The 20,000-nt window shown below is 41.0% G+C and overlaps 2 protein-coding genes across 4 annotated transcripts in view; both read left to right on the top strand.

Annotated features, from left to right (window-relative positions):
- LOC310800214 (thyroid hormone receptor-associated protein 3-like) overlaps positions 1-1,653 on the top strand; it is a 6,878-nt gene extending 5,225 nt beyond the window's left edge. For both annotated transcript variants that reach the window (XR_014553860.1, XM_083662799.1), the window contains exon 2: positions 1-1,653. This exon is cut by the window's left edge and continues 279 nt beyond it. The gene's annotated coding sequence lies outside the window, so the exon portion shown is untranslated.
- Positions 1,654-5,440: 3,787 nt separating this feature from the next.
- sh3d21 (SH3 domain containing 21) overlaps positions 5,441-20,000 on the top strand; it is a 25,510-nt gene continuing 10,950 nt past the window's right edge. The window contains exons 1-12 of one of the 2 annotated variants that reach the window (XM_083662543.1): positions 5,441-5,594; positions 6,213-6,370; positions 6,494-6,551; positions 8,171-8,280; positions 11,165-11,249; positions 11,367-11,428; positions 11,520-11,568; positions 12,260-12,354; positions 13,060-13,161; positions 14,096-14,147; positions 19,607-19,654; positions 19,764-19,881. In XM_083662543.1, coding sequence (XP_083518669.1) covers positions 5,591-5,594; positions 6,213-6,370; positions 6,494-6,551; positions 8,171-8,280; positions 11,165-11,249; positions 11,367-11,428; positions 11,520-11,568; positions 12,260-12,354; positions 13,060-13,161; positions 14,096-14,147; positions 19,607-19,654; positions 19,764-19,881 — 941 coding nt within the window. In that variant the 5' untranslated portion in view covers positions 5,441-5,590. Of the gene's footprint in view, positions 5,595-6,212; positions 6,375-6,493; positions 6,552-8,170; positions 8,281-11,164; positions 11,250-11,366; positions 11,429-11,519; positions 11,569-12,259; positions 12,355-13,059; positions 13,162-14,095; positions 14,148-19,606; positions 19,655-19,763; positions 19,882-20,000 lie in introns of both variants that reach the window. The other variant, XM_083662544.1, reaches the window with a different exon arrangement.

Below are 20,000 nucleotides of genomic sequence, written 5' to 3'. Positions count from 1 at the left end.
CCTGATGGTCTTCTGTGATTTGATCCCTCCACAGTGGATGGATAAATGGGAAATAGAAAGGTTGAAGTTTTCCGGAAGTTTTTATGAAATCTTTGACTTGATACAACCATTACCCACGTCAGGGTTCAACTTATATCCAGTGTTGGGAGTAACTAGTTACTAAGTAACTAGTAACTAGTAACTAGTAACTAGTTACTGAGTAACTAGTTACTGTAACTTAACTACTTTTTTCAGTAACTAGTAATCTAACTAATTACTTTTTCAAATTCAGTAACTCAGTTACAGTTACTAAAATAGTAACTGGGCTAGTTACTAGTTACTTTAGGACATGAAAATAACGGACAACTTCAGAGGATTACCCAGTTTCTGATCCTCAGACCTAGTCCGGGGAGAGAGCTGCAGCCAGAGCCCCAGAGGCTAATGACCTTGATAGGCTATAAGCCTCCCCAATAAGCGAAGGTTCAATGCCACACTGTGGCACAGCAACACTAACATAATGTGTGCATGAATAACAATCGAAGCAGACTTTTAAAAGTAACGCAAAAGTTACTTTCCCTAGTAACTAATTACTTTGAAGTAACTGGTAACTTTAAAGTAATTAAATTACCTTTTGAGAGAAGTAACTAGTAACTGTAACTAATTACCAATTTTCAGTAACTTTCCCAACACTGCTTATATCTAGTAGAAGCGACTGTTTAACGGTGAATTGAAGATTTTTTTGAAGTATGAAGGAGAAATCACACGTCGATTTGTGCCTTAGACCTGTGCTCATTATGAATAGGCTACCTGATAAACTACTGTAGTAACTTAATATATATTCTGCATTAGAATGTCAGAAAGCATGTTGTTTTGTCTCATGTTTGGTCTGGATTATAGTGACAGTAGTTTGTGTTACAATAAATCACATTTCACTGATGGGAGTTTAGCCAAGTCCGCACCCTACAAATGACCCCGATCTAACAATGGGACCAAACTGTAAAGGGTCAAAGGTCATGCTCTGTATCTCGCATTGTGCAACACCTAACAGATCAACTAGTTGACAAGACTGTACATTTGACAGTAAATTCTCAATTACAATTATTATATTGTTCAGGAAACAGTTTTCTGTCACAGAATTCTATCCGATACAGTAGCTTTTTGCTTGATCTTGGATACTACTTATCAGTCTATAATATTAATAGTAAATGTAAGTATGCAAGTTTTGTACTTTTTGTACTTGCCAGAGCAAACAGCATATACAACACATTCAGGATTTAGACTTTGTAAAGGGGGAATCTGATCTTGTTGCGAAATATTTTGATGTGATATTAAATTGTATTTGTCGTTTGCAAACTTCTTTCCTGTCACAACTAAGAATGATTTGATGAATTATGTACTCTGTGTGCAACTGTGTCAATATTACGGTATAAGAGGGTAAAAATTTGTCGTTTTTTAGTTTGTAGTTTGTAAAATTAGAAACATATAACGTTGCACTATACGATTTTTGTGCCTTGCTGTGGGTGCACTGTCTGTTGTTAATAGTACAGTATAGGCCTACAGATTTTGAATCACATTTAATTGTTGAAAATGTACTTGCTAGGGGAAAATTGCTTTTTTAAATAGGTCTTGTTACTGAATTTTTCTTAGAGATTGTAAATTAAAGAGACAATGCTTTACTTTGATATTTGCTGAATGTGTTTTTGTCCAATTGCTCTTGAATATTAGGGTGTTTATTGGAAAACTTGGCATTTTGCATTCTTGATGTTTGATTTTCAAAGTACTGTTTTAAAAGTATTTAAGACCCTTTTTGGATTACGTGGATCCTTACCTCTCAGGAAAATGTGCCGTGCCATCTCAGACTATCTTATTTTTTTTATTTTTTCACATGCAAACAACATACATATCTGTGTTTTGTCAACCCTGTTACCGACATAACAATTACTGTTTGAAAAGGTTTTAAATCCATATTTAGAACAAATCTGATATATTATGAAAGATAAAGTCTCCCTTGTTACACTAAGTGTGTTTGTAAAGTGAGAATATTGAGAGTTTACTTTTTTCCCATGGATGAATATGACCATTTACATTTGGCACTTTCACAGCATCTTCTGTTATGTAAACAAACTAATAATACCCAAATTTATTTGAGTGGATTACTGGTACTTTTTACTTAACGCATAAAATTAGTTTATTTTGCATGTGTCTTTTTTTTTTTTATTATATTAGAATATTATACAAGTAACAGGGCTGACACCTCAGTAACAGGGTTGACAAAAGTTAGCATATTGGTTATACTGCCTGTTTAAGTTATAGTTATGGATGTAATAGGGTTATTTATGGAGTTGTAACGGAGTTAGTTACGTGACAATCATAAACCTTTAATTCAACATTACTAATCAGAATATTTTGGAGACAGATTTATTGAGAGGTTTTAGCATAGAAGATGATGAAAAATAATCATACTGTGGATGTAACCACGTCAACCCTGTTACCCTAGAATACCCTAACAGGGTTGACACATGGTGTGCATTCATGAGAGGCCGAAATTATCTTATATATCCAAATTTAAAATTCCAAACAAATTTTTAATGTATGCTTTTCTGGTAACAGGGCTGACACAGCGTGCTCGTCCCCCTCTGTCAGACATTACAAAACTTGAAGAAAATTATTATTACTTATCTTTCCACCATCATCTTTAGAAAAGGCAGGTGATGTCACTTCCTGGAAATGCTACAACTTTTGGAACAGTCCATTATGTCTGAAGGGGTGTTTTCATTAAAAGTAACAGGGTTGACGACAACATGGATACAAGACTATATTGTTCTTTTTCTCATCATTTTACACATATTAAGAATAAAACTCATTCATGAGTAATGAAACAACACTTAATATAGGTGTATGTTTTTTTTATGATAGTTTGATGTTTTTTGGGCTTAATAGCTAGCCAAAGTAGAAAGATCAGACTGAGATAAAGGTCATTTTCGCATTTTTTGCAAGATGCTTCACACAAAAAAGTGTTTAAAACTCTTTAAAAACAAAATTAAGAAATAATTAATTTGTTTTTATTAAGAGACATATTTGGGGAAGTAAATTATAAAATGTTTTATTGCTTATTTGTTGTTTATTCAGATTTACAGAGGAATGTTGTTCCAGATACATAAAATGGCAAGTTTTCCGATAATCACCCAGATGCTAGAGGCCTGGGTTGTCTATTAGAGGAGCAAGCTTGCAACCGGTCTTTTTCAAATCCATGAAAATCTAAGTGGAAGCTGGACATAATAGCTGAACTGCCTTTGGGCAAGATGGTTAATTTGCTGTGGAGCAATTCCCAGTTTTCACTGCCTTGCAACTTTTAACTGCAACAGTCAGATTGTTTGCTAATAAAATGAAAATGTCTTCTTAATGAACTTGTCTGGTCAAAAAGGGATACGATGATTGTAATCATCCCAAATTAGTTATTTATCACCAGGGTTTTCAAAGTCTGAGACTGTGGGCCTCCCCCCCAGACAAAGCTTGGAAAAAGGCGCCCCCCTCGCTCAATTCTCTGCCAATGATTATGTTATTTGATCCCATATACAGGGGTGAGGGGGGGAAATCGATACACCATAGTATCGTGATATTTTGCCTGATGATATTGTATCGATATTTGGACGCCAAGTATCGATATAAAAAAAAATAATTGCAGGCCATGTCATGCCAGGCCACCGGGCATCTGCCCGAAGCGCCCGATGTTGCAGTCTGCGCCTGCAGTGGCGTATTGAGTCCAGAGAAGCTTAATAATGTAGCCCACATTTTGGGCAAAAACAAAACAAAACAAAAAAACACTAGCATGTTTTACTTCCGGTGAGGTCAAGGAAAAGGTAGGAAGAGGAGTTAGACAATATATCGAAATATCGCAATATTCAGTATATCGCAATATTCAATATATCGCAATATCGGCGATATCGCAATATCACAATACTATCGTATCGTGACTCAAGTATCGTTTTAGTATCGTATCGTGGGCATCTGGTGATTCCCACCTGTACTCAACAGGTGACCCAAGATAGCTTGATATTGCTGTTTAACCTCAGACGACACCAAATACATAGAAAGGTCTGTCTGATGCCATTTATATGTTTCTGATTCTGGGAAAGTGGGGGAAAACTGTCAAATGTCTTTAACCAAATCACGCACATTTAGGCTATTCTATGTGATCTCCTTTTGATAAGCAGCTAATGTAAATATTGTTTCACTTCCATTCACTGAGCCTCCCCTGAAACTGCTTGGAGCCCGCCCCTGGAGCCCCGCCTCCCACTTTGAAAACATCTGAGTTATCAAATCGTCCTAGGCCGGCTATATGACACACATCATGCAGACACACCTCTAAATTGCAGAGTTTTCATCATGACTCATTTGTTAATATTCAACAGAGAGGATGAGGAAGTGCTCGAGTGGAACACTTATTATTTATTATTATTTATTTATTATTTGATCAGGGCACGGCGTGTAATTGGCAATGCAACAACACGCACATCAATTTAATGTGTGTGTAACTATTTGCGGCTATTTAGACTTGTCAGACGCCATTATGGGGATGAAATGTTAATAAAACAGGCCTGGATCCAGAGATGCTCACAAGTCATTTTTTGCAAGTCCAAGTCAAGTCTCAAGTCTTTGAGCTCAAGTCCAAGTCAAGTCTCAAGTCTCTTATGGATGAGCGTTCTATCATCTGCTACATGCCATCCAGTCTGCTTAGAACACTGCATAGATACAACTAAGAGATTCAAAGCATGTACTGTATTATCCTCACTCCTTTATTAGCATACAGTATCAACATTGATTGGATGACATCAGTATAGATTTCCTTAATGTTAATGCACCAAAAAAAATAAAAAATAAAAATAAAGATTGTTCACAAGTCCCAAAACTCAAGTCCAAGTCAAGTCTCAAGTCTTTGAGGACGAGTCTCAAGTCAAGTCTCATGTCACTGTGAGTGAGACTTAAGTGCGACTCAAGTCCAAGTCTCCACCTCTGCCTGGATCAAAGAGTATTGTCAAAATACTTCTGCACATTCACCTTTATTTATTTATTTATTTTGTTGAACACGGTGGTCATATTTCATTTCACGTCACCCTTGTTATCATTAAAAACCAGTCTTACCTGTTTTACTCTCTGTTCCTTCTCCTTTTGCTCTCTCTCTCTCTCTCTCTCTCTCTCTCTCTCTCTCTCTCTCTCTCTCTCTGTCTGTCTTCTCTGTCTGTCTGTCTCTCTCTCTCTCTCTCTCTCTCTCTCTCTGTCTGTCTCTCTCTCTCTCTCTCTCTCTCTCTCTCTCTCTCTCTCTCTCTCTCTCTCTGACCCATCCTACTCCTTCACTGGTGACTTGCTATGACTCGCCCCAGGAAACAAACGTTGCGGTTGCTCAATGTTAATGTTCAACAAGTAGGAAGAAGCCAGGGCCTCGGCTGCCATATCTTTCACACTCAGTCTTCTTGGCTGCCATATCTTTCAGTCCTCTTGGGGAAATACGGCCACACTCTCTCAATTCTCATTCTATGTCAGGGTTCTCTGGCTGCTGTGAGACAACGAGGAGTTACACGTTCAAGTCTGAGGGATAGATTTCTACCAAACCATGGGTAAGTTATATTCTTAAACTTTGCTGATGTTATCTGTTTGCTGCTGGGAGTGAGAAGGTTTAATGGTAGTTTTGCTACCACACGGAGTAACCACCATCAAGATGATATGTGTGGAGCGGCTTAGTATCTGCACATGATAGTGTGGAGCAGCTTAGTATCGGCACAGAATGCAGTCGACTTTTGCAAATGATCTTAATATCATATCAGTTGTATGTTGTTTACCACTGCATAACTACACGTCATGAATGCACCTGGTGAGGTTTAGACAGCTTATTTTCTTAATTTATTCACAGATTTTGCAAGTCTGATGTCCCCTGGCCAACTTAATGTAACCTATTTCTCAACTGACCTTCCTGTAACGACGCTGGTTTCCTGTGTTCAAGGAGAAAACAATGATTTGCATTTGTTAGACATGATTAAGCACTTGACTGTCAAAACCGTGTCCACCTGCTCACCATTGCTTAGAGGTCTCCCATAACAACACATACCACAGACTGTTGAAACAAGCATAGGCCTACACACATATTCAGGTCGTGTTACTTACTGCGGGTAAAAACCAGTGTTGTCGGTGCAAACAATCGAAACTTTCTGCCCCCATTTTCAAATGCGCTGCTGCAGAGGTGCTGGTGCTGATGGACTTCGAGGGCACCATGGGCGACGAGATGACGGTGAGGACCGGGGACGTGGTCAAGAACGTCACCAAGGCCAGCGAGGAGGGATGGCTGTACGGGGAGCTGAGCGGCAAGAGAGGCATCTTCCCTGCCAACTTTGTCAAGGCTTGTTCTCATTATTGCTGAGATTGATTAATTTTTAATTGATTCATTAATTGATTAATTAATGTGTGTGTTCATTGTGTGTCCCCAAGCATGTTAAAGCTTTGCCTTTGGTTATCATTACAGGAAGTGCCAGTCTATTTGATAGGTGACAGCCAGAGAGAACCGAGAAGCATAAGGAAAAGTAAGATGATATTTCCCATCTCTTAAAATATTAGCAGCTATCCAGGCTATCCAGATCTGAATAGCATTTGCCAATTAGTATTTCAGTTATCAGGTAAGCTGTCAATCAGAGGAAATCATATTGAATTGAACATTTTTTCCTGTGAAAAGTGTATGTCTGACCTATGAGAACAACCTCACCCATCTGCCACATAAAAGCTATTTGCAAATACTATTCAGTCCAAGTCTGCAAATGTGTTTTCCTTCAGCAATCTGTCAAATATTATTATTACCCCCCCCCCATATGTTTATTGTAATTTTTTCTTATACACAACATACAGTGACAATACAACTTTAAAGACCAGACGCCTTACAACACACACACACACACACACACACACACACACGCGCGCACAATCAACCTGCACCAATTCAAACTAAATACTGATAAAACAAATCAAAACACTTCCTCCACATTGCTCACACACTTTGATCACAAACTTTCAGGCAAGACCTCCTCCTCCATCTCTCATGAAACACATGTATGGCTCCCAGAGCTGAGCAAAATCTTTCCCTTTGCCCTTAGAGCAATGTACGTTAGTCTTTCCAGGCCAATACATTCAGAAAGTTCCCGTTTCCACATTTTTAGTGATGGCGCATCCATATTCTTCCAGCAAAGTGCAATAGCTCTTCTGTCTTGAAGAAGTCCGAAGTCCAGTAGTTTAGCTTGTTTTGCTGTTTGCACAAAGTCCCCCGGATAGATACCAAGCAAGCACACAGAGTTTGACATTAAAGAGGAACTTCAGTATCAAAGATCTTTGACAAACAATTTATGACACTCTTCCAGAAGGTTTAATTGTTTAAGTGTTTATTGTGGATCCCCATTAGTCTACACCAAAGGTGACACTACTCTTCCTGGGGTCCAAACACGTAAAATACGAACATAAAAGTCCAAAAGTATTGGAGTAAAAACAACACAACAAAAATAAATAAAAACAAACAAAAAACAAGTGAGTCAAGGCTCACTCAATATTCATGTCAATTAAATATTAACAGTATCAACTCTTCTCATAAACAAAATAAATGTATCGGTCTTCCTGAGTAACTGCACCAGCAAAAACACTTATCCTGACCTTATTTTTACCATACTCACATGAAACCATCATATTATAATTGAAATACTTGATTACAATATATAATACATAATACATACCGTAATACAAATTCCTTCCATGTTGCACAATTAACAAATCAGTAAATCAAAGACCAAAATCTATCTTATTATTCATAACTGCAATTTTGTTTAAACTCATTGTGCTTGTGATGTAAACACTGTCAGCCAGACAGTGCAGCAGCGTGCAATCACAGTCTCGCTGTAAATATATGTCGACCACATCCTTGGCAAACCAAACTTAATTATAATGTATGAAAATGGAAGCGATCAAAACAAACAGTGTCTTAAGGGAATTACATTGTGCTAGAAACATGAAAGACTTTTGCAGTGTCAGCAGTATCCTGTTGAGACTTGCATCCAGCTCCGACTCTCATTTCCTTATCGGCTAACAGCAGACGTTGCATGTGACATCTGTCTGTGTTGTTTGGATGTGGCTGGTGGTGGTGATGCTCTGTCTGTCTCCTCAGCAAAGAGGATGAAGCAGGCCAGGAAGTGCGAGGTGGCGTTTGCCTACAGCCGCATGAACGAGGACGAGCTGGAGCTGGTGGTCGGGGAGACTCTGGAGATCATCAGAGAGGTAGAGTCCGCTCATATCACTGCTCAAACACTAAGTTCACATTACAGGCAAATCTGATTTGCTGATAAAGTCATTAATCATCATTATCTTGATTGGTTTCCCAAATCTGATTTGGGAGTGTGTCCGCACTGCAACAAATCTGATTTTCAAGTCGGATCTGTGTGTCCAGACCTAAACAGCCTATCTGCATGGGTTGCTATGGTAACGACGTGGGCGTCAGTAAATACGTACGTTGGTGACGTGGTTTTCCTGCGCAGATTGATGACGAGTTGCGAGTGACGTTCAAATCAGATTTGGTGGATCTGCGCGTCCGCACTCAAGTCACATCAGTCGAAAGCAGATTGGAAACTACCTCCATATGTGATTTGGGACAAGTGACACAAATCAGACTTGGAGCGTCCAGACTCATAAAACCAATCTGGATAAAGTCATTAACCCATTGATACCTGATGCAGCATTTGCGTGTATAGCCCTCATTTGTGTGTGTATCCCTTTAAGACCACGAACCGCTGCATCAGGTATCAATGGGTTAATAGGTCACTAAAGTTCACAAATCAGATTTGGCCTCCTAGTCTGAACATGGCCTAAAGTTTCAAATCAGATACAGGTAACCAAGCAGTCAGCCAGCTTGCTGTGCAAAAAAAGCTGCTGTAGCCTAAGCCTGTTGTTCTCAAACTTTTTCCACATAAAAATACCTCTCAACTGACACAAATTAGACCACGGACGGATTTGATCAGATTTTGTCCCTGGGTCCACCATCTGATCAGATTTGCTTTTAGATTTTGTATGGAATTATAGTGAAAATAAAGTATCCCTCTTTTTGCTGGAGACCGGCTGGAACCCCCTCAAGGACCCCCTGGGGTTCCCCGGGCCCCCACATTGATCGTGCCTTCCTTTATCGCAAAATAACTGGGATGTGGAGGCTAAATGACATCACATCCGTTTTGGTAGCATTCCATTTGCAGAAAACGTGAGCTGGGAAGTTCACTGTTCATCGGTCAGATCCAGTCGCTAGCCAGGCTAGCCATTGTTAGCAATAACAGTTGATAACATTGCATTTCACTGCATTTTGAGCATACAAAAACTGCATGTCCACACAGATAGAAGTTAGGCAGTGCTGTGTGTACAGCTGATTTAGTGAGACACAAACAAAACAGAAGTGCTAAACAACATTACTACGATTATAACTACTGTTGTTGCGCGGAGCAGCCATCTTGGATTTTTGAGGTCGGGGCTGCTGAGGCTCCTACGAGTTTGGAATGGGAAATACCAGCTCTGGTGACGTCACCGTCCCAGCTCATGACCTTTGAAGTCGTAAGATTACCAGTTCCCAGTTATAAAGGAATGTACGATGAGAGCCAATTCCCTAAGCAAGCTTGTGATTGGAGGGTCTAAATCCCTGCTTGGAAAACCAGTGAGTCATGACATTGAACTACTGTTGTTGTTGGCAATGATCAAAGCTACTTCAGTTGCTGAAGTAGAAGAAGTCCCACCTATAGACGTAGGTTATGTAACTGAATGATTGTGAAGCAGGATGTCGCTGAAAACTAGTTCTCAGCTATTGTTCTATTGCCTGGGTAAATGTTAATTATTTGTGTGGGTATTATTTTGGAAACCATGCTTACAAAGTGTGTTGCTCAGGCACATTCCAGCTTGACTGTAACACGTCAACTGATCTGACTTGTTCTGAGAGATTCTCTGACTGTGCCACTGGATACACTGGTTGTTGATGTTCCATGTTGAAGCACATGAATGGGGAAATATGAATTCCTAATTCATTCATTAATCCTTTTGTTTTCATCTATTTGTTGCTCTCTGTATAAATGGAGCTAGGGATATCACGATACTATAATTTCTACTTCAATACCGATACCCAGGGAAATATCGATACTCGATATACCATTTTCGATACCACGGGAAAGGGGGGATGACGACACATCAAGAAGCATAAAAATAAAGTTAGACAGATGGACGGACAGACGCACACTTCTCCATAATCTAGGCCTGATCAAACTTTGAATTTGGACAGCAGATTACCCCTGCTCTAGCCTATCAGAAGACGTTTCAATCATGAGAGACTAGTAGAAAGTATAACGAGCTTTAATGATACAACAAATTAATTTTGGCGTATGACCATGATATGATGACGCTCTCCTGAGATGATGAGAGGGCGTCGTCAGTGAAGAATAGGATAGGAAATCCCCCATAGGGAATTCTTCAATCAGGAGTCATGACAATGGTGGTGGTCAGGAGAGGAGGTGGGGCAAAAACTGCTTCAGGATGACGATCAGCAACTGAGAATGACACATGGCACATACACAGCACATAGCAAACAGAGTAAAACATGGACCCTGATATACTACGCTGATTAGGTGATTGGGATCAGCTGGAGAGGAATACCTTGGGATGATTGGTTATTGCCACATGTGTGGCAAACTGTGAATGGGTGAGGAGACAGCATCAGAGAAAGGGGGCGAGCCTAACAATGAATGGGTTATACAACCTCAAAGAAAGGGGGCGTGCACTGTGATATGATGAGAACTGGGCGTTAGCTGTTAAGTAGTCTTCATTATTCAAAATAGTCCAAGACATTATTTAGCTTGTTGAAGCAACAAATACCCACCAATGATAGGGAGAGAAAAATCAGTGATTTTTCATTATCAAAAGAAAGCACTGATGCTATCAAAACTGTTGCAAATGAGTATTGTATCCGATTCAAATTTTCAGTACTGATACTTTTCGATACTATTGATACTTTTTACAGCCCGAAATACAGCACATAATGTACATACAGTATATGTGTGTACATATCTGTCGACATGCTCAAATAAAAAACATACAATTTTTAATTTAAATTTTTAATTTCTCATTTCCCATGTAATAGATTGAAGATGGATGGTGGATGGGGATGAAAGGCGGTAAAGTGGGAGCATTTCCGTCAAATTTTGTCAAAGAAATCTTTGTTAAAGGTGGGTCAATCCAAACAATCCATTTTAAACGTACCGCTCTTTATTCTTTCTACATGGTGTGGAATCTAACGTTGTTCAAAATGAGGCTGACACTGATCGACTCTGAATCTTTTACAGATGCCAAGTTCAATGAGGGCAAGGCCAGACCCAAACTCACAGATGCTATTTTCAGTAAGGAGGTACGGTATGCAAATTTGTCTGAGAAATAATTCCCCCCTGAACACGTATGGATTCTCTTCCTTTCAGTGAATCTATTTTGTTTTCGTCCAGACGAAGCAGCAACCTCAAAGAACAAGTGTGAGGAACAAAGCGAGACACGGTAAGTTCACAGGATTCCTCTACACAAAATCATGAACTCAAACACTCTGGCGCAACACGGATTCTATTTTTGAACCGTGTTTGAAAAAGCAATTAGAGCAGTTGACACCTGGAAACATCACGGGGCATGTGGGGTCATTCCTGAACTTTCATCTAGAAGTGGGTGGGGTGTCCCATAGAAATACTCACAATGACTTGGCTTGGTGTCATACTTTAACATCAGAGTGGAATATCTCCCAAAGGGCCAAGGTTCACCACTTAATCTGCAGTTGTAATCACATCCTCTTCCTGATAATGCCTAGAGTCAGTGCTGTGAATTCCTCCCACAGCAAGGTTGCATGCAGGTCTGATGATTAGATTATATTATCACGACATTAGAAACCTCCACAGACAGAATGCTACTATGCTACTAAGGCCACGTTCACACTACAGGCAAATCCGATTGGCTGCTAAAGTCATTAATCATCATTATCTTGATTGGTTTCCCAAATCTGATTTGGGCAAGTGTTCAAGTCGGATCTGTGTGTCCAGACCTCCATATGTGGTTGGGACAAGTGACACAAATCAGACTTGCAGCATCCAGACTCATAAAACCAATCTGGATAAAGTCATTAATAGGTCACTAAAGTTCACAAATCAGATTTGGCCTCCTAGTCTGAACATGGCCTAACTCTTTCATGTCTTCTCCTCAGTGACAGAGTGTTGCCAAGTCATGTTTGACCATAAGAGCCAAACGGAAGATGAGTTGGACCTGAAGAAAGGAGACACTGTTATAATACTCAGCAAGGTTTGATCACATTTTATTCTCAGACAGACAACAGGATATCATTTATTTTCTCTCCAAGTAGTTGCAGATAATAAAATACTTTGTAATTCAGGGAAAATACTAGGGATGCACCGATCCACTTTTTTCACTTCCGATCCGATTCCGATACCTGAATTTGGATATCTGCTGATACCAATATTTTTCTTGAATATACAGTATAGGCAAAGATTTGGCCAATTAAAGATTTTTTTTTAAATATACCTTGCAAAAAGCAGACAAAATTAAGAAAATATACAAGGCAAAGAAGGATACTATTATACATGGGCAAATTACGGCCAGTGCCCCCTGTGCGGCCCACGCTGGAATAAAAAATAAAAAATAAAAATCCCTCAATTCCGATCCGATCCGATGCGTGAATTAGTGCCATATCGGCACCCGATACCGATATTGGATCGGATCGGCCCCATCCCTAGAAAATGCGTGCCTCAGTCTGTCTACAGTACAATATGACATAGCAAGTAAATACGGCGCTGGTCCAAACCATACAGTACGCTATCAGTGGAGAGCAAAGATTTCTGAGACAGCTTTGATGACAAACTGATAAGAACCGCTGTGACCACTGGCGGCCATGTTTTGCTCGACCCCTTTGGTAACTTCACATCCCTATGGACAGACAGTGGGGGCCTTTGAGGTTGTAATTTGACTGTTTTAATCTCCTTTCTGAAGGAAACAGAAGATGAAGGCTGGTGGGAGGGCGAGCTAAACGGACGCCGTGGTTTCTTCCCGGACAACTTTGTCATGGTGATACCGCCGATCGACAGTCCGCAAGTGAGTGGACCTCGAGACACCTTAATATCCTCACTGTATCTCTGCACTGGAACTTCCCCGTATTGCTTTGGGGTTTAGACGTTGCATTGAGCTGCCATGAAACAATGGATACGTTACAGGGTAATGGATACTTCTTTGTTCTTTCTAAAGCGGTTCAACATGCAACGCTGCTTTATCACCGGAGCTGACATTTAACTCTTCTGTATTTGGCAAAATGTTTTGTTGTGACACAAGCAGTGTTGGGCAAGTTACTTTAAAAATGTAATATACTACATATTACTAGCTACTTTCATTTGAAAGTAATAAGTTACTTTACAATATTACTTTCTGTGTAAAGTAACTCGTTACTTATTACACTACTTTTGCATTACTTTTACCAAAACAACAGCAGCAGCAGAATGACATCGCTTCCCTCAGAACCATCCCGAAAAATAATTTCAACCGCTTTGAAGTCAGTGTAAACAATCCAAAATTCTAAATTTTATTCTTTTCCTTTGTTATTGTCATCTGTAGTGGTTATTTGCATAAAAACACACAATTTGATTAGGAAATGATTGTATCTTTTTTTAAATATGTGCTTTGATTTAATCAAATGTAACTCAATTTGTAACTTGAGGTACTTGACAAAGTAACTGGTATAACATTACTGAAATCCTATAAGTAATAAGTTATATTACTGAGTTACTGCTAAAAGTAATATATTACATGTAATAAGTTACTTTTGTAATGAGTTACCCCCAACACTGGACACAAGTCGTCTGTGTTATCGCTTCTATAAGGGGCAGTGACTCAGGGTTGTCTCTTGTTTTGGAGTTCCTCACAGAAAATTCCCTTGGTGGAAAGAGCGTGTAGAATACAAGTGTCGTTGAGGCACATTGGGGATGTAGGTAGGATACTTGCCAACTTGTTGAGTTTGCCATTTCTCCTCCTCTAGTCTGGGACAACAAGCCAGCTGCCGGCACGCAAAGGCACTGAGAGACACGCAGGTAAGAGACAGCATCTACTGCTTTGATCAGATACATAACAGGATGCATGTGTGAGAGGGAAATGGGGTTGATATGAGTTTTTTTCATTTTTTTCAAGATTCAAGATTTTTATTGTCACTCTGTAGTACAAGTATCATGTCTGAAATTCTTGTGCTGTGAACTCCGTTACAACATAGTGCAAAATAACAGGGCATATGAGTGCAGGAAAACAAGAGAAGCAACAAGCAATAAGGCAGTAAAGCAATAAGACAAGTCAAAGACAGTGACATATTCACTGCACATAGGTGCAAATGGCATGGACATACTTTAAACATAATTAAACATAATTAACATTCTGTTTGCACAGGTGCAAATAGCATAGACCTAATTAAACATACAATTAAACATTAGACATATGTAATAGTAGCAGCTATAGTACAGCTGATTGTTGGGAGTTTATTTGTGTATGTTAAGGAGTCTCGTGGCCTGCGGGAAGAAACTGTCCCTCAAGCGATTTGTGCGTGCTTTTGGGACCCTGTATCTCCTCCCTGAGGGTAACAGGGAGAACAGGCTGTTGTGGGGGGTGGTTTGTGTCCTTGATGATCTTCAGGGACCAGTGAGTAGCTACGTATGTGTTTTAAAAAGGTTCTGACTAATACTGTGTTCAAGACAACTCGGAACGCCGGGGAAAAATGGGTTCCGACCTGTAAAAAGTGAATTGAACCGTCCATTTCGGAATTACACATTCAGGTCATCATTCAGAGCTCCGCTTTGTCCTAGTTGACGTCATAGCGTCGTATAAAAATGGCGACTTTTATCGTTGATGGTAAGCACAGAATTATTATAAAGTCGTTTGTTGATGATTTAACACAAACTTTGATGTCTTAATTATGTAATGTTAAGGTTAATATGTGTTTGTGTCATCTATGTTTCGCTCTTAGAGCAATATGTGAAATTCAGCATTCAGCATGTTCGGTTAGCATCGTTAGTAGGTAGCTACAATGCTAACTGAACACAGGTTGCTAGCCTGTTTGGTGTCCCCCCCCCCCCCCCCCCCCCCGTGTTGGCAGTTTGGACTGATGAACTGCTGTTTTAGCAGATGGAGTTTGGCAGCATCCTGATTGGTTGGGTGCCTTTCGGTAAAATGGTTTCCTGATAAATGTCACAACCATGTGCTGCTGAAGTCCTTTTAGTATGGTTCTACATATAAATTCATTGTATTGGGAAATGATAATTATATATGGCACGGAACAATCTGGAAATATAATGATACAAGGGCATTGATTCGAAAATGACATTATAGATTTTGACCAAAACGCTTGCATTATCACAGCCTGTCTATTCATTCTCCAGCACTGGCATAGTGTTATGTGGAGCTACGTCTGGCCAAGCAAGACTAATTCCTGACAAAGAAATATAAAAAAAATATTTTATTTTTTATTTGATTTATACATGACAATGGGTTGGAGTTCAAAGTGAGTTGCTAGTCTGTGTGTGTATGTCTCCACATGAGCCGTGGCCTCAGGGTGAAGTTAAACGTCTTACATTTTATTTCATTATCTACGCCCGGCGAGAATCGCCGGAAGATCCTGTTTTTGGCCGTGTGCGTGCGTGCGTGTGTGCGTGTGTGCTTGTGTGCGTGTGTGTGTCTGTGTGTTCTCCTTTCCTAACGCAATATCTGAGGAACGCCTTGACAGAATTCCATCAAATTTGCCTCAAACATCGACTTGGACTCAAGGATGAACTGATTCGATTTTGGTGGTCAAATGTCAAAGTTCAAGGTCACGGTGACCTCACGAACGCCATTACCATGTTCGTTAACGTGATATCTCAAAAAGGGCTTGGTGGAATTTCTTCCAATTTGTCTCAAACGTCGACTTGAACACACGGATGAACTGATTCCATTTTGGTGATCAGAGGTCAAGGGTCAAGGTCACTGTAGTCTCGCTGACCAGCCTCCCTTCCGTGAGACTCGTCTGGCTGCACGGGAAACAGGCTACTGGGATAAGCCCTCCCCTGCTCTACAGCTGCTCTCCCATTGGAGCGACTGTTTCAGTCGCTGCCGGATGTCCTCTCCCCGCTTATTACAAACTCTGTCATTGGCTCCGACCACGTCAATCAGAATGGCTTCCGCTCCCTCCTCCCTGTGTGTCGCTGTAAATAGTGCCCTGCCGCCTCAGTGAAAACAATGCTAGCAAGCTAGCAAGCTAACGGCAGAAACCTGCACGCTAGCTCGTTGCTACACGCTGAAAAGGGCAAGTTGGATTGTTTGAAACAATTTTCCAAGGGCACTGCCGCTAAGCGCCGCCCATCGCAATCCCACTATGGAGACCTGGGCTGCCAGACTCCTCTCCCGGAAGGGAGGGGAGGCTGGCCAGCGAGACTAAGGTCACTGTGACCTCTCGAATGCCATTTTCAAGCTCGTTAATGCGATATCTCAGGAATGTCTTGATGGAATTTCTTCAAATTTGGCTCAAATGTCGACTTGGACTCAAGAATGAACTGATTAGATTTTGGTGATCAAAGGTCAATGCTCAAGGTCACTGTGACCTCACAAACCAAGCTCAAGCTCGTTAACGTGATATCTCAGGATTGTTAGAGTGCATTCACTGAGTGCATTCAGGACTGAGAGAGACACTGACACACACACACACACACACACACACACACACACACACACACACGCACACACACGCAGACTAAAAGTCCTCCATTTGCCCTTTTGGATTATTTATGATTGTTGCATTTGTGTTGATTTGTGGATGTTGCTGCTTTCAGCAGTACAGTGGGCCTACTTACTGCTGCCTGTGTTTCAACCATTTCCCTCTTGTAATTGGAGCAGTCGCGCACATCCCCAAAAAATCAAAACAGGTGCGGGAACCAAAAAACACACTGAAGCTCCAATGACCTTTTTATGAAGTCATCCAACACGTGACCTTTCCAGCAGCTACCGCTCTTCCTCAGACAACAAGTTCCCTTTTTCCCATCGGAGGGCTTGTAAAGGTACAAAGAACCAAAAGAGTGAAGGCATATTACGAGAACATTTAACTCAAACAAGAGGATGTAGAAAATCCACTCTTTAGTCGTTCGGAGCGGAGCCACAGGATCTGGCTTTTTACAGTCAAGCTTCATTTGAGGAGCCCCATATGCTGTCTCAGGCTTTTCTCCCACCACCACGTGCAACAAGTCGAGCAGATTTCTTTTCAACTTATTTTGGGGCTTTTTTGCACATTGTTAAACGTGTTTCTCAGCAATTCATCTGACCTGAAGCGCTCTCAGCGCGGTCTCATGATCTCATATTCCCACGCCATTACTCCTACTACAGCACTTTAACACACACACACACACACACACACACACACACACACACACACACACACACACACACACACACACACACGCACACACACACACACACACACACACACACACACACACACACACACACACTCACAAGAATGTAACAGGAAGTCTCAGGCTATGGTGAGATGGGGGGGGGGGGGGGATGGTCGGGGGCGGTCACGTGACCTGGTGGTGGGATGGTCGGGGCGGTCACGTGACCTGGTTCAGGAGTCTTGGAGGAAGTCAGGGGATGGGTGGTGGTGGGGGGGGGGGACTGAGGAGAGCTCTGTGACACGAGATTTTCACAGCCAGCCCAAGAAGCAGCACTGGAGCTACTATACTGCTGGAGATGGTGTCGCCTGAGAGGGAATATTGATATATTGATATTGAATATTGCATAATGCTCTGAACCCACAAGGTAGGCCGCCTCTACACTCATTTTAGTCCTCTCAGCTCCAAGTCTGAGTTCGTTGGTTTTAGTCTCATGCAGGGTGACAGGGCTATGCCTTAGAGAGGGTTCTGCTGCTTAGATCTGTGTTTGTATTGATTTAGTAGGATCGTTGGGCAGGTTCCTCAACCTGCACCCTTTTTGAAATAAGCGCTTGTTTTGCATGGCAAAGTGTGGAGCAAAGGTAGGGCATCTCTCACACTGTTTTTCGTCCTGTTCGCTGAAGCGTCGTCATTTGAGCATCTATTCTCTCGGCTCTCCAAGGCCAGGCCCTCTCTCAGAGGCAGTCACTTTCAGTCCTATTAAAGCTGAGCTAAAGCCACCGTGCCTGGTGAACTTGTTGAGGTTGGGGAGGATCGCTGCAGTTCCGAATCCTATTGGATGCAGCTGTGACCTGGTCTGCTCCAGTGATGTGCAGATCCTCGCCTTCAACCCATGCTACTGCTGTTAAACTGCAATTCACTTTGATTAAGGACCGTTAGTGTTTTCACTCAACCACAGTAAACCATAAAGCTTGCTATTTTAAATTCCTCTCTCAGAGTTGTAAAATAGGACATTTGCGCTTGTGGCTTTCAAGTGTTTTGTTCTCCCAACTGTCACTTCAGTTAAAACAATAGAACATGAGCGGCACTATCGACATTAGCAAATTCTTAGTAAGACATCAGTTTGGAATGGATCATCTTAGTGTCCATTTACACCTGGCGTTAACATGCGTTTTCTGTGATCAGATTGCAATCAGATTGTGTTTTATCACTTGAAATGCCAGGTGTAAACACCCCCAAAACGCATTGAAGAAGGATTGCAATCTGATCGGCCAAACCACCTCCGGAGGTGGTCAGGGATGCATTGTGTACACATTGAACACAAGTGTAAATGCAATGTGTCCTCTCAATCTGGATACAGCAACTTTATGCGCATTGAGAGGACACCCATTTCTGCAATCTGATTGCAATCAGATTGCAATCAGATTGATCAGAAAATGCATGTTAACGCCAGGTGTAAATGGAATCAGGCTGAAGTGATAAAATACAATCTGATTGCAATCTGATGGCAGAAACCACATGTTAAGGCCAGGTGTAAATGGCCTCTTTGACAATGGATACAGTGTATCAATATTTGTTATTCATCACAATTGAAGCCATGCATGTGCAAAGTGTGCAAACTAACTTTGATTGAGCCTGAGAAGGTTTGCTGAGCGTGCATATTCTGTGACAGCAATGCCTTGTTCACAGTCGTGTTGTTGCACACGTTTTCACACCTGGGACAACCGCATCCGCATGTCTGCAGTTGGCAGCATCACTGGAGCATTTCAGGGTTCATTGTTCAAGCTCTAGGGAACCTTCACTCATTCATTGTTAAAGTTAGAACTTCTATGTATGTACTGTATATCTGTCCCTATTTAAATGAAAATGAATGAAATTCACTTTCAACTCACACATTTCGCAGCTGGCCCAGGAACTCGAACCGACAACCTTCCTGTCATGAACCCACTTTTTTTTTTAACTTTAGGATATCGCCTCACTCTGTCCAACAGTTTGGCAATACCACCACAAACAGATAGAATATTATTATTATAATATTATTATATTGAATATTATTATATTGTTACTTTATTACCTCAAATACGGCCCTGTTATTTATGTCCACAAAAGCAACATTGTGATACTTTTTCCGCACTATTCTTTTTCAGTGAAGACAGAGGCTTCAGCAATGGAGAGTGGGCCAGCAAAGACAAAAGGTATAAAGTACCAGCTTTCGTTATATCTTTAGCACGATTGGATCAAAATTCCTCTCAAAGATAAATGCTGCTCTCTAGTCTAGAATAATGCAATATGTTTGCTTTGCAGATGAAAAGACAGAGTGTAAGGACTTGAGGAGCAATCCTCCAACCAAAGTCAAGCTGCCATCTATGAACAAGCCCAGTCCACCCCCAGTGAAGGAGAAACCAACCAAGATTTTGCCCAAGTAAGTGATGCCAAAACATTCTCTTTTATGTCATTAGTACTAATCCCCTTGAATCATCCAGATTCAAGCGAGCGGAAAGGTGGGTGCTGAGGGTGCTGCAGCACCCCCTGGTGGCAAGA

This window comes from Poromitra crassiceps (assembly GCF_964638095.1).
Source record: "Poromitra crassiceps genome assembly, chromosome: 29".
Taxonomy (NCBI): Eukaryota; Metazoa; Chordata; class Actinopteri; order Beryciformes; family Melamphaidae; genus Poromitra; species Poromitra crassiceps.
Note: the sequence above shows the minus strand (reverse complement) of the source record. Positions and strands in the feature narration are given on the sequence as shown.